General features: G+C 33.7%; 1 protein-coding gene across 36 annotated transcripts in view; it reads left to right on the forward strand.

The window, feature by feature from the left end:
• Positions 1-15,132, forward strand: part of PCM1 (pericentriolar material 1) — a 78,844-nt gene that overhangs the window by 26,631 nt on the left and 37,081 nt on the right. For 29 of the 36 annotated variants that reach the window (XM_036228616.1, XM_036228615.1, XM_036228614.1 and 26 more), the window contains 10 exons: positions 46-284; positions 4,359-4,513; positions 4,652-4,781; positions 5,736-5,876; positions 6,583-6,773; positions 8,010-8,213; positions 9,545-9,764; positions 9,865-10,010; positions 11,704-11,894; positions 13,909-14,080. In XM_036228616.1, coding sequence (XP_036084509.1) covers positions 46-284; positions 4,359-4,513; positions 4,652-4,781; positions 5,736-5,876; positions 6,583-6,773; positions 8,010-8,213; positions 9,545-9,764; positions 9,865-10,010; positions 11,704-11,894; positions 13,909-14,080 — 1,789 coding nt within the window. The remainder of the gene's footprint in view (positions 1-45; positions 285-4,358; positions 4,514-4,651; positions 4,782-5,735; positions 5,877-6,582; positions 6,774-8,009; positions 8,214-9,544; positions 9,765-9,864; positions 10,011-11,703; positions 11,895-13,908; positions 14,081-15,132) is intronic. The other 7 variants (XM_036228619.1, XM_036228621.1, XM_036228630.1 and 4 more) reach the window with 1 other exon arrangement.

A 15,132-nucleotide genomic window follows, 5' to 3' on the forward strand; every position in this document is an offset into this window, starting at 1 on the left:
TACTCAAGTTTATTAAATTACTGTTTTAATAATACATGTTTTCAGCAGATTGTCGATATAATAGAGAAGGAGAACAGGGGATTCATGTTGCGCAAGGTGAAGATGAGGAGGAAGAGGAGGAAGAAGCAGAAGATGAGGGAGTCAGTGGAGCTTCGTTATCTAGTCATAGGAGCAGTGTGGTTGACGAGGCTCCAGAAGATGCTGAATTTGAACAGAAGATCAATAGACTTATGGCTGCAAAACAGAAACTTAGACAGTTACAAGATCTTGTTGCTATGGTACAGGTAGATACTGCTTGATTTTTTCAAAAACTCAAATAGTATATACTCTTATGATAAAATGTGTTCAATAATTTTGTTGGTATAATTATACTAATACTTGTTGAGTTCTTACTATATGTGAGGTTTAAGTGCTTATTAGCACTTTACATGCCATATATCAGAGATGAGCATCCTTTTTTATTAAGCATGAGATAGTAAATATTGCAGGCTTTGTGGATTGTACAGTCACTACTCAGTGCAGAAGCAGCCATATTTCATATGTAAACAAATGAGTATGGCTGGGTTCCAACATAATAACTTTTATTACAAAAACAGGTGTGTTTGTTTTTTTGCAGGAGACCCTAGTCTTTATTTTTATTTAAAATTTGTTTTTTAATTACAGTTGACATACAGTATTATATTTCTCTCAGGTATATGACATAGTGATTAAATATTTACCTTTCAGTGTGACCCCCTTGGTAAGTCTAGTACCCATCTAACACCATTCATTGTTATCATTAATTTTATTTCCTATGCTGTACTTTATATCTTCATGACTATTTTTGTAACTGAAAGTTTGTACTTTTTAATCTCTTTTACCTTTTTTGACCTATCCCTGCAACCTTTCTTCCATCTGGTGACCGATTTGTTCTCTGTATCTATAAGTTTGTTTCTGTTCTGTTTTTGCCCATTTATTTTGTGTTTTGGATTCTACATATAAGCAAAATCACCAGTTTTGTATCAGTTAGTTGTAACATCTCAGTGAAGTAGGTATTAAACAGATTAATTGACCAAGGTTATATTGTAATCAGAGTCAGAAATGAGACTATTAACTCGGTGTAAAAGAAAAACCATATACATATTGTCTTGTTCAGTAAGACCAAATAAATAAAATTGGAACTATTAGTCAAATTTTAAAAAGCCATTGTACGTAAGTATGAAATTACATAACTATTAACATTTCTCTATCGACTAACTTATTTAGCTTTTTGCAGTTTGTTAGATTAGTTGTAATCTTTCTAAAGCAACAAAAATAATTGAACTTTTATTCATTCTTTTTCTTCTGTTAGGTATTTCTACTTCTCAGTAACGTAATCACTAGAAATATCTTTTAGAGTGACTTTCTAAAGCCGGGGTCCCCAACCCCCGGGCTACAGACTGATACCAGTCTTTGGCCTGTCAGGAATTGGGCTGCACAGCAGGAGGTGAGCGGTGGGCAAGCTAGTGAGGCTTCATTTTTATTTGTAGCCGCTCCCCAGTGCTAGCGTCACCGCCTCAGCTCCACCTCAGATCGTCAGGCATTAGATTTCATAGAAGCACACAAGTCCCTGGTGCCAAAAAAGGTTGGGACCCTAAAGTATTGAAATTTGTATGATTTTCGGAAGCCAAAAAACTTCAGTTAGAGGATTATAATATAGATAATATCAGTAGATGTTATACCTTTGGTAAAATTAATGTTTTTTTGTTTTTGAGGTTTAGCTTGTGTTAAGTTGGAAAAAATGAAGTATAAAACATTAAAATTAACCACATTAATAAATTATAGAAAAACAGTTTTTATCATGCATGGGAAAAATTTCAAGTTTTATTCAAAACTTCTTTTAAAATGCTACTTAATTTTGAATAACTCAAGTAACAGATGAATGCTCCCATTGTTAGAAAAGGGAAACGTGGCTAGTAAACTCCCTCCATTTATAATCCCATTATTTGTTACAGAAGTTACAAATTCTGTTTTCTCAAACCCTTTTTCCCTGCTTTTATGTATATCAGTAGGCACTTATTAAAAAAATACATAGAAGTTTTATTTTTTCAAATTGTATATTACACAGCTTGCTATTTTCTCCCATTCCATAATGTCTTAGAGAAGTTTATATATCAGTATATGTAGCTCTGTAAATTTTATAGATGAGTAATTATGAAATATTATATAAAAAGTAACTATAGGATATAAATGCATACGCACATGTGTTAGTATTAAATACAAGTCTTTTTAGCTGCAGCATAGTTTTCTGTAGTGTCACTGGACTTTAGTTAATCTGCATGCTGCAATGAACATTCTTGTACAAGCCTCTGCATTTGTGTTTTTCAAGAGCAGAAAAGAAGTAGAATTACTATGTCAGAGTTTATGTGCATTTTAATTCTAATGGACACTGCTTAATTGCTCTCCAGAATGACTATTAATTGGTATCTTAGTGGTATATGAGTCCATTTTCCTATACCCTTGATTGTATTTTATTATATTGATTTACTATAGCTTATTTAACCACTACTAGAATTGGCTTTTGGCTTTTTCCAGGTTTTCTTTGTTATAGCAAGGGCTTTTGTATAAACACATGAATATAAACACACATAGTTGTGTATATTATACATATATGTTTTTGCTTATATAGTCAAAGTATATCTGTAGGATATCTAAACCAATAACATTGGTTACCTATGGAGAATGAAATGATCTGGGGGACAGGGATGGAAAGACGACTTACTTTTTAAATGTCTTTTTTGCTTTTTGAACATTGATCATAATAGTATAACCTTTTGAGAATATTAAGACAGCTTCTAAAACAAATAATAATAGCTCGTGCTATCTTGTTACTTCCCCATTTTTTTTTAAAGATTCCTTTCTTCACATTTATTACCCAAAGTAGGAATAATAGATCAGAAATGATGACTAACTTGGTAGCTTACAGATGAATCAGCTTAATATTAGGCCATATTGAGTGGAGATCTTTTGCTTTAGAGAGTGTTCTAAGACCTGAAATATATGTGAGAAATGAAGAAACTGCAACTTAGAAGGAATTAATTAAGGGATCGCCTCCTGAAAGAGAGCTATTTTGAAAAAATGATCAATGAGTTTTACTCATTTTACTAAGGATAGTCTTCTTTTTTATTGTATCTTTGCTTATATCCTCTTTGCTAAGAGACTCAGGAGAATGTCTAAACAAATAGTTATCATGATTATATAAAGCTATTATTACTCTTCATGATTTGATTAGTTTGGACAACTTACATTGTCCTTATGAAACTCTATGTGTCTTAGAAGTCTCCAGATGGCCATTTCTTAGTTCCTTAGTCTGTTATGCAACGTGTCAGTACAATAATTCTTTAGCCAATTACTTAGTATTTAGTGTTGGAGATTATGCCATTTCAGTTGTTTATTCGCATTGCCCTCTGAAATGTCATGCACTGTTGTTTTATATATCTTGTATCATACTTTTTCTACTTTTTATTACATGAAAATACCTCATGATCTAGCTTTTTACTTGAGTCCCAACCCAGTTACTTTGTAATCTTTTCCATACTAATAAGGAAATAGGTTGGTTTTTAGATTGCAGACCAAAATAACACTGTCTACAAACTTAAAATCGATTAGATAGTTTTATAATTAACAGTCAGCTCTAACTCTTTTAAGATTTTGTTAGAATATTTCCAGAAGTTAACATTTCAGTTGAGGACCTCAGAGAAAGCATAAGTAAATAAGTATAAAATATATAGAGGTAAGTGTTTTTAAGAAAGTGCAGTAGTTCGCCCCAAACTCCCATTTTAATAGGTATATTAGTTTCAAGAGAAGATGTGGATCTACCATTAGGAAGATATGAACTTTAGTTGTTTTTCCAGTACTTATTACAGATTTGATGTGGTATAGTCTCATTAGTTTTTCTGTTGTGAGCCATTGGCACTTGTTTGGCAAACTAAAGAGAAAGTGAGGAAAAGGAAGATTTTGAGTAAGCGACAATGGACATTGATTCTATGAAATCATTAATGTCATAGTTAAATCTTAAGAGTTCCCATCTCCAATAGTGTATATTTTTTATCTTCTATTTTCTAGAAAGCTTTCTTTAATAGCTCAGTATCTGGTCAAGATAAAAAAAAAAGCAACTTAATATTTGTCATTACTGTGTAATAGGTAGCTCAAGTTTTAAATGTACTGTTTTAATACTCATTTTCTGCCATTAGTAAAGGAGCAACTTCGGTGTTGTCAAAAAAATGTACTTTCTCTGCTTCTTTAATTTTTATCCTATGTAAATTTGACAGATTAATGGTATTTACTAAGATGTAAAATGGATATATCAAGATTATTTTAATATAATGATGTGGTTTTAGGATGATGATGTAGCAGATCAAGGAGTTATCTCTGCCAGTACTTCAAATGTGGATGATTTCTACCCAGCAGAAGAAGACACTAAACAAAATGCAAATAACACTAGAGGAAATGCCAATAAAATACAGAAAGATGTTGGAGTAAATGAAAAGGCAAGGTATGTTAAGCTCATAGCCTTCATTTAATTAAAATTTAGTGCCTGTAATAGAGAAACTACTTGGTTAGGTGTACTGTGTTATGTCATGGTTAATGCTCTGATTTACTAGAGTCCACAAATATGTTAATTTGATTATAGAGAGAAATTTTATGAGGCTAAACTACAGCAGCAGCAGAGACAGCTCAAACAATTGCAGGAAGAAAGAAAGAAACTGATTAAGATTCAAGAGAAAATTCAAGCATTACAAAAGGCATGTCCTGATCTACAGGTAATTAGGAAATTTCTTTCTTTCCATTTGAAAAGAGGTTTAATACTCAATGTCAACTGAAAGTACTCTTTTTCTAGTACTGATATAACAGACATATCTGCTAATTTTATGATTAATGAAACGGATGAACTAATGAAATGGGTTAGGGATATACATTTGCACTGTGAAAGCTAGCACATAGGAAGTGACTGATTATTTCCATTCTTTTACTTATTAGAAATCTGTAGCTAGCTGTAGATTCAGAACATGAGTATTTATAACTATTAAAATACTCTGAACATAGCAATTAAGGGACTAAGATTATATAATAAAGCTTAAACCATCATAGGTTATCTAGGGAGATCAGTCGAAATATTTTATTTGTAATTCGAATATTAACTATATATATCTTTGTTTATTAAAAGTACCCTATGCATAGTCTTTGAACAGAAAATGAACAGTCTTTGACCATGTCAGGTAATCAGGAGTGAGGTTAATATGGAAAGGGAATTCTTTTTGAGATTTTTTCCCCCCGAACTTCACAGGTTAGCTTTATTCTTCAGTCAGGTTTTGTTTTCAAGGAATGGAAAATACATCGATATTTCTAATATAACTTTATTTTCTAGACTCTTACCTTTTCTACTTTATCTAATCCTTTTTTCTTATTCCCAGTCTAAACAATGTCCAGAGGAATATATGCTAGAGTTGAGTTGAATATATGAAGTTTTTTACAATAACATTTTATTCCTGTTGTCTCTGTCCTTCCTGAAGGTTGGTTACTACTTATCAACTTTAGCCTGTGTTCTTATCTTTATTATGTCAGATTTTCTTTGGATTATGATGGCAATTGAGGTCTTGTAATAACAAATTAAATATGTTACTAGAACCCTGGAAAAGTAGTAAAATAACTGCTTTTATGGAATTAACAAAATTGGCTTTAATTCCCCATAATAATTTTTACAAATCCTTTTTTAGCTGTCAGCCACTAGTGCGAGTAATTGTCCCACAAAAATATATATGCCAGCTGTTACTTCAACCCCGACCGTTAATGAAAATGTAACCAATGCAAGCAAATCTGTTTTTGAGCCAGAAGATCCTTCAATAGTAGATAATGAGGTATTGTATATTGTATCCATGAGTCTTAAGTCTTAAGTTCTTGAGTCTAAAGTTACAACTGTTTTAAAAATTTGTTTTTTAATTACAGTTGACATACAATATTTTAATAGTTGAAGGTGTACAACATAGTGATTAGACATTTATACTCCTTTCAAAGTGATTATCTGATAAATCTGATGCCATAGATAGTTATTACAATATTATTAACCATATTCCTTATGCTATATTTGTCATGTCTAAGAAATATCTGTAAAACATGTTTTTGAATGTAGCCTATTCTGTGTCTTTTAGTTGGCAGAAGAAATAATTTTTTTTCCGAAAAGTAATTAGAGTCATTTCAAAATAGTCTTGATTTTTATTAGCAAATATTTGGCAGAATTATATGTAAAGGATAGTTGCAACAAATAGTAATCATTTCAGTTAGAAAAACCTATTTTTTGGCATTTTATTTGTATGTGATTTATATCAAACATTATTAACTTTCTCAATAGTTGATGAAATGTATTGTTTTTATCAAGAAGTAATGGTTGCCTAACTTTTTATTATTTATCACTAAAATATTTTAACCTACTTGGATATCTCAGTATAAAAAGGATGAGAATAGAAATCTTTGTTGGTATTGACAGTAGTATTAGGCTGTTATTCTTTAAGATGAAAACAAATCCAGGTGTTTACACTAACCTGACACTGATTTTTAAATTAATAGCTGTGGTCAGAAATGCAAAGACATGAAATATTAAGGGAAGAGCTGCGCCAGAGAAGAAAGCAGCTTGAAGCTCTGATGGCTGAACATCAGAGGAGGCAAGGTCTAGCTGAAACTGCATCTCCGGTGGCTGTTTCACTGAGAAGTGATGGATCTGAAAACCTGTGTACTCCTCAACAAAGTAGAACAGAAAAGTAAGAGTTGTTTCAATCATTTTTGTTAACATTATCTACCTGAGGCCTGTAGGATAGACAGCCTTGTTGCCTATGCATCACAGCACAAATCTCTTTCAGTGAGGGTCATGTTTAAGCATCACCTTTGTGACTCAGTTTCACTAAATCGAGCTACTTTCTGTTCACAATTCCCCTAGTATCAGCTTTCTCTTTTTTAATTACTAAGACACTTTATCAAATGGTAGTATAGATTTTTTGAATAGATAACCTTTATCTTCTTAATGTTTAGGCTTGTAAAAAGGAGAAATGCTTGATATTTTGTGGTGCTTTTCCATCAGGCCAGAAATAAGCACTTTTTTCACTTAAATTGAACATCTGCTGTTCGTAAGGTTTCCAATAACCTTAAAACATTTTATTATATAAGACATTTAGTTTTTAAGATTAAGTTTGAAGTTTTAATATCAAGAATATTTCTGTAAGAGTTAGTCATCTCTGAGATTATTTATTATCAATATAGTAGTATTCAGGTCTAAAAATATGAATCCATATTTCTCATGACCTTATATTTTGATGTTCTCAGATGGCATTTCTAGAACACTGCACCAAGTTTCACTCTTTTTCTTCCTCTTAGAAGAACTTTTCCCATTCTTGGCATCCCCATATGCATTTATTAAACTACATCTACAGTATTTTGTTCTTTTCTGAGTATCACACAGTTGTACTTAAAAGTTTTTTGGATAATTTTAATAAGCATCTAGGTTTGAGAGCCATTGGTATAGAATTGTGCTTTCCAATATGGCAGCCGCTAGATACAGGTGACTAAGTCAAAGTTAGAAATTCATTTTCTCAGTCACACTAGCCACATTTTAAGTGCTCATTAGTCATACATACCTAGCAGCTACTGTATTGCACAATACAGATATAGATCATCACTGCTATTGTGGAAAGTTCTATGGACAGCTGTGATCTATAAAACTGTTACTCAAGGAAAAGTTGAAAGTTGAAGGGAGTTGAGGAAAAAAATTTTTAGCTTATTTGAAGAATTGTTTTGTGGAAGACAGAGGAAACATATTCTCTATAACAACAGTGGGGGAAAGAACTACTCATCTTGTAGTTACTATGATTTAGTGAAATTTTATATACACATACATGCACATATATGTATATATTTGATAACAATGTCTGGCACATAATAGGTGGTAAAGTAGTTAGTTCATCTCCAGAATGATCGCTTGGTTTTTGTCTTTTACCCTTTAGAACAGTGGCAACTTGGGGAGGTTCTACCCAGTGTGCACTAGATGAAGAAGGAGATGAAGATGGTTACCTTTCTGAAGGAGTCGTTCGGACAGATGAAGAGGAGGAAGAAGAGGAGCAAGATGCCAGTTCAAATGATAACTTTTCTATGTACCCTCCTAACAGCATGAATCATAACTCTTGCAGTTTAAAGGAAACGAAAAATAGGTTAGTTTTACCGGTTTAAATTTTTGCTTGATTTAAAGAGTCTCTGGTCTTTCTAACACCAAGCATTTCTTTGATTCTCCCAACCAACTGGGCGTCCTACAATTTAGATCAATTCTGACATTAACTACTTGGAGTTAGGGCAGACCCCACAAGTTAAGGGCTCAGTCCCACAAAGCTGCCCTCACTTCAGATGCCAGTCATAAGTCCTAAGTCCCCAGGGTACCTACACTTCTGTCTGACATGGCTATAAATTTGAGGGTTCCCACAACACCTCTTCAGTTTCCATAATTTGCTAAAACAATTCACAGAATGCAGGAAAGCGCTTGTGTTTAGTGGTTTATTATAAAGGAACAGCCAAATGGAAGGGATGTATAGGTTTGGGCGGGTGAAGGGGAACAGAACTTTGATGCTCTCTCTGGGCATACTACCCTCCCAAGTGTGTTCATCAACCCAGAAGCTTTCCTAACCACTGCCTTGTTTAGGGGTTTTGTGGCAGTTTCATTACATATACACAGTTGATTAAATCACTGCCTGTAGGTGATTGAATAGTCTCCAGTCCCTACCCTACGCTCCCTGGAGTTTGAGGAATGGAGCTAAACATGCGAACTCCTTTATCATCACCTGGTTGATTTTTTTTGGTGACCAGCCCCTATCATGAAGCTGTCTAGTGCCTGCCAAGAGTTATTAACATAAACACTTGTGTGGTTTAAAGGGGCTCATTTTATGAATAACAAAAGATACTCAGGGATGCCAAGAGTTTTAGGAGCACTGTTTGAAATCTGGTACAAAGACCAAGTATATTTTTTATTATACCACAAGAGTTGCTGAGATACATCTAGCTCGACTGGATCAGGATTTATAAGCTTTGATATTTGCTTCTTTTTGGGGGAGTTTAGCAAAAATTTAAAAATCGTAAATAGTGAAAAAGCTCTCTTAAAGATATTCATTACATTATTGTAACAGAGAAAAATGTTTCACGAATAAAAAATTGTTAAGTAATTCCAGTCAATGATGTAATATGGCAAAGCTTAAAGCATGAAGAATGAAAAAAAATGTTTGTGATATAATATTTTTACTTTGCAGAATACAAAATTGTGTGTATACTTGTTTTTAAAACATAAATTAAAAACACTGGAAAAGAGTAAAATATGATAATTGTATAAAGCTAAAAGCCCTGGAATGTTCGTTCCCCTTTGTTTTCTATATTTTTGGGGTCTTTTGAACTTAAAAAGAGAATACTGGTCTATGCACCAGGATGTCAGGGTTTACTGCTAGATTTTAAAAAACAAATAATTATATATGATGACTTAATGCCTTAAATCTTTCATTAGGTGGAAGAACAATCGCCCTTTTTCAGCAGATGGAAATTATCGTCCTTTAGCCAAGACAAGACAACAGAATATCAGCATGCAACGTCAGGAAAACCTTCGCTGGGTATCAGAACTCTCTTATGTAGAAGAGAAAGAGCAATGGCAAGAACAAATCAATCAGCTAAAGAAACAACTTGATTTTAGTGTCAGTATTTGTCAGACTTTGATGCAAGACCAGCAGGTAAAGTTTATTATCAAAGTAAATTTTTTAAATGTTGTTGAAGTGTCCCACGTTTTTCTCAAGTTATCAGTAACTATTATGAAATTTTTTCTTTCCATAGACTCTATCTTGTCTGCTCCAAACTCTTCTCACGGGTCCTTACAGTGTTATGCCCAGCAATGTTGGCTCTCCTCAAGTACACCTTATAATGCACCAGTTGAATCAGTGCTATGCACAGCTAACATGGCAACAGAATAATGTACAGAGGTAATCTGTTTCTTAGAAGTAGTGAGACTATACAATAAGTGCAAAAACTGAGCAGGGGGTTTTAAAGTTATATTCTGGGGCAAAAGGACATGAACCAAATTGCATGTTTAAGTATTCTGTCACCTGAGAATTTCGTAAGCAGTGATTTGCCCATTGTTCTTTAATATTGTGGACTTGACTTTTGTTTATAAAAATTTATAGTATTTAACTATACACTTACATTAGGTGGATTATATGGTGTGTAACTTATTTCAGTAAAGCTCCACACAAAAAAAATGAACTTCATATAGTTATGCTTAACTATCTGATAGAAGTGCAAAGAGCAGTTCTTGTTTAAAAAGCTAAGTTACTGAATTAAGCCTACAGGACAAGCACATATTTATTGTAGTAAATATTAGAGCTGTCAGCCTGTTTTGCATGCTTTTGAATCACTTCTTGCATATATTCTTTGTAAATGTACTTTATTTATTAAATGAAGTTTATTGGGGGTAACTGGTTAATATAATCATAATTTTCAGGTGTACATTATCATTCGACATCTGTATATTCTATTGTGTGTTTACCACCCAAAGTCCAGTTTCTTTCAGCTACCATATATTTGATCACCTTTACCCATTTCACTGTCCCCTACTCCCCTGTATTTGACCCCCTTTATCCTGTCTACCTCCCCCTTATTCCCCCACCCCACTAGTAACCACTAGTTTGTAGTCCTCTGGTAACCACTAGCCTATAGTCCATGTCGGTGAGTCTTTGTTTGTTCTGCTCATTTGTTGCTTTTAGGGTTATATCCCATATATAAGTGATATTATGTGATTTTCAACTTTTTCTGTCTGCCTTATTTCACTTAGCGTGATTATCTCAAGCTCCATCCATGTTGTCGCAAATGGCAGTATTTCATTCATCTCTTCTTATGGCTGAGTAATATTCCATTGTATGTATCTACCAGTTTCTTTAGCCAGTCATCTATCGTAGGGCACTTCGATTGCTCCCATGTCCTGGCACTGTGAATAATGCTGTTATGAACATCGGTGTGAAAATACCTTTTCGGATATGAGTTTTCAAGTCTTTGGGGTAAATACCCAGTAGAGGGATTGCTGGATCATATGGTAGATCAATTCTTAGTTTTTTGAGGAACCTCCATACTGTTATCTACAGTGGCTGTACCAATTTACAGTCCCACCAGCAGTGTGTGAATGTTCCTATTTCTCCACATCCTCTCCAACATTTGTTATTGCTTGTCCTGTTGATTATAACCATTCTAACAGGTGTGAGATGGTATCTCGTTGTGGTTTTGATTTGCATTTCTCTAATAGCTAGCGATGTTGAGCATCTTTTCATATGTTTGTAGGCCATTTGTATGTCCTCTAGGGAGACGTGTCTGTTCAGGTCCTCTGCCCATTTTTTTTATTGGATCATTTGTTTTTTTTATTGTTGGGTTGTATGAGTTCTTTGTATATTTTGGATATTAGGCCCTTATTGGGAGGTGTTACTTGCAAATATATTTTCCCATTTGGATGGTTTTCTCTTTATTTACCTTGTGGACGATTTCTTTTGCTGAGCAGAAGCTTTTTAGTTTGATATAGTCCCATTCATTTATTTTTGCTTTTACTTCCCTTGCCTTTGAGGTAAATGAACTTTAAATAGAGGGTAATATAACTGATTCTTAGAATACTGACTTCTTAAATTTTTATAGGTTGAAACAAATGCTAAGTGAACTTACGCGCCAACAAAATCAGCATCCAGAAAAACCTGGAAGCAAGGAAAGAGGCAATAACGCATCACATCCTTCTTCTCCCAGTTTATTTTGTCCTTTCACCTTTCCAACACAGCCCGTAAATTTGTTTAACATCCCTGGGTTTACTAATTTTTCATCATTTGCACCAGGTAAGTGACCGAAAACTGAAAGGGAAAATAAACAAGTACAGAGTATGTGAGAATATTATATGTCTGTTGCATGGATTTTTATCAGTCTCTTTGGGGTGGTAGGAAATGTTTGTAAGGAAAGTTACAAAATTTTCTGTGTTGATTATAGTAAAAACTTAAGCTTAATATGGTTGGTAATGGAATTAATTAAACTATTTATGAATGATTGCTAAGTCTTATACCTTTGAATTATTCAGCAGCTTTATTAAGGAGAAAGGGAAGTAACCTATCCAAAGCCTCCTGTACATCATGCACTATGTAAGACATTAGGATAATAAGGGTAAATAAGATAATGTTCTTCTAGAGAGGGGAGCTTCACGTCTTGGTAGGGAGATTTGTTACTAGACTAAAGGTGTGTACTTAGGCTTTTATTCAGACTTTATTCCTGCACCCATTATGTGCCAGGCACTATATAAATGACTAGGATTCAAAGGTAAGACCAATGCTTTAAGGAATTTAGAGTAGTAAGAAAGCTAAGGATGTTAATAGATGAGTGCAGTGCCATGAGTGCAAATGAGGTAGTGCCCTGTTCTTCTTTGGGGCAAGAGATCATCTCCAAATGTGTTTTTCTCCAGAAAAAGTGTTATTTAAGCAAAAAGTCAATAGAATTTATTTCCAGGGAGATTATAAGGAAAGGGGCTTTCTAATCACTGGAACCACTCAGAGTTACAAAGCAATGAAACAGTATATCACATAGGGAATTTAAAGTTCATAATGTGGCTAGTTTTTAGGGACACGGCAGGGTAAGAATAATTGATGTGACTGGAGAGCAGCAGAGGCCTTTTGTGCTTTGCAGAGCAGCTGAATCTTTCTCTTGCAAATGAAAGGGGCCATTGAAGGATTTTGAGCAGGGAGATGGCATAAGATTTATATTTTAGAAAGTTTACACTGGTGATAGTGTTGAGGATAGATAGGAGAGAAGGAGCTAAGAATGTAGCTGGTATAAAGAAAATAGAAAACTGTTGTAGTAATACCAGGGGTAAAAAATAAAGCTCACCTAAGGCAGTGGTGGTAGGCATAAAGGAAAAGGAGTAATTCAAAAGACATTCTGGAGGTGGAATTAGTTAAGTGACCAGTTAGATGAAGTGACTCAAGAAGGAGGACGTGAAGGTGTTTTTTTCAGGGAGAAAGAGATTTGGAAGGGCTTTGTGAATATAAATATAAATGAATAAAAATACCACAGTGTATTTTCTTAATAGGATTATAGAAACAGTGGTTTTAGAAAAATTTAACAAGCTTTTTTAGCTCTTGGGTGTCAGTTAGCATTGGCAGCAAACCTTTTTCTGAGTAGGCTTTTAAGTAACAAATAATATAATAAATTGCACATGCAGTTCCTTTTCACTGCAGTGTGCTTCATACCAGTGCCAACCTTGTACAAAGACTGTTCATTCTTCACAAACCATTTCAAATTTTGTGACGCCATCCCAGATCCCTTTATCCCCCAGGATGTTTGTTAGTAGCCCCTTGCAAATACTTCTGAAAATGGCACTATGGCACTGTATGGCAAGTATTTAGTTTTTTTTTTTTTAACTTTTTCAATTACAATAGAACTTAAAGCATATTAAGTTTTCGAGCCATGCAACCCAGCATCTCATCTACTCTTCCATTTACCAGACATTTGATCACTAAGCCTATTCATTTCTGGTAAAACGAATAGAACACCTATTTCATAGTGTCATTTTGAGCATTAAATGAAATAACATGTATAGTGCCTACAGTACAGTCTGGCACTCCATAATAATTTGATGTTATTTCTAACTTAGCTTTTGAGCGGATAAGATCATTATTTATCTTTGGGTCACAAATGCTGAAAACATAGTGGACTGAGCTGTAAACAGTGATTTAATAAATGAGTGTTCATTTAATTAACAGTTTTTTGTTTTGGTGCATGTGAATGCCACATTTAATTAGAACTGTCTTTTAATTTCATAGTAAGGCTAAAGAAGCTCTATTGTCTTATCTATTACTTTATTAGGTATGAATTTCAGCCCTTTATTTCCTTCTAACTTTGGAGATTTCTCTCAGAATATTTCTACACCCACTGAACAGCAGCAACCATTAGCCCAGAATTCGTCAGGAAAAACAGAATATATGGCTTTTCCAAAACCTTTTGAAAGCAGTTCTTCTATTGGACCAGAAAAACAAAGGTACATGATTGCAAACATAATCCAATATTTGCTTAAACATCACTTTCGTGATTACATCTAATTGTATGAAATTTGAAAACACGAGGAGAGTGCTTGTTATTATTGTTTGGCCTGGTGGTGTTGGGAATATGAAACTTGGACCTCACACTAGATGTCGCTCAGGCCGTTGAGCGACAGCTGCTGCCAAACCTACTATCAACCCTGTATAGCAGTTCAGAATTTTGATCAGGGTATCCTGTGAGATTTATTTTAGAAGGGTAAGATCTGACCCACAGACTGTGTTTTGGCTTTAATGTGATAGCCGTCTTTAAGCTCACCGATTTAGGACTAAGAACTAATATTAACTACCAGAGGTCAGTTGTTACAAAGCAACAACTTTATTTGATTCAGAGCTCCTGATCAGAATGAGTTTGTAACACTTATCCATATGTAATGTTGAGCACTGTTAGATTATAAAAACAACTTTGCCAAGGAAGGTTTAGTGATATATGGTACCAATCATAAATTTCTTTTTCTCCGTTTCTCATCATTTATTATTTTTTTAATATAATAATCTTCTAAATATAATTTTGACTCAAATAGTGGTAAACACTAGTTATATTGGGTTAGGTTGATCATTCTGTAAGTATTTTTATAGCTAGAAAATAATGTTTTTAATGATTGTCTTAATCCAGAAAATGATTTTGTTAGCAAGCTGGTGAAAATATTAGTCTTTATATTCTTACTTGCTTCAGAAAAATCTTTTTAGGAGGATGAAAATTAGAGGTCAGTTGAGCTTAATATTTGTTTTGACAGAAGTATCTCTTGTGATTTATCTTTTCTAGCCTTTTACAAATATATAATTCATATTTTTATCTTTAATTATGGGATTGTGTATGTTTTGGGCTCTAAATTAGCAGTTTGACACATTAATTGTTAAATCATGAATTTTTTTTATGTGATTAACCAAAAACTTATAGACTTCAACTTTGTATTTGCCTCTAGGAGTCCTGTGATTGACCTCCCTGAGTTTTTCTAAGCTGTGCTAACCATTTTCCCCTACTAAATCTCAT

The sequence above is a fragment of the Rousettus aegyptiacus genome, unplaced genomic scaffold (assembly GCF_014176215.1).
Source record: "Rousettus aegyptiacus isolate mRouAeg1 unplaced genomic scaffold, mRouAeg1.p scaffold_m13_p_11, whole genome shotgun sequence".
Lineage (NCBI taxonomy): Eukaryota > Metazoa > Chordata > Mammalia > Chiroptera > Pteropodidae > Rousettus > Rousettus aegyptiacus.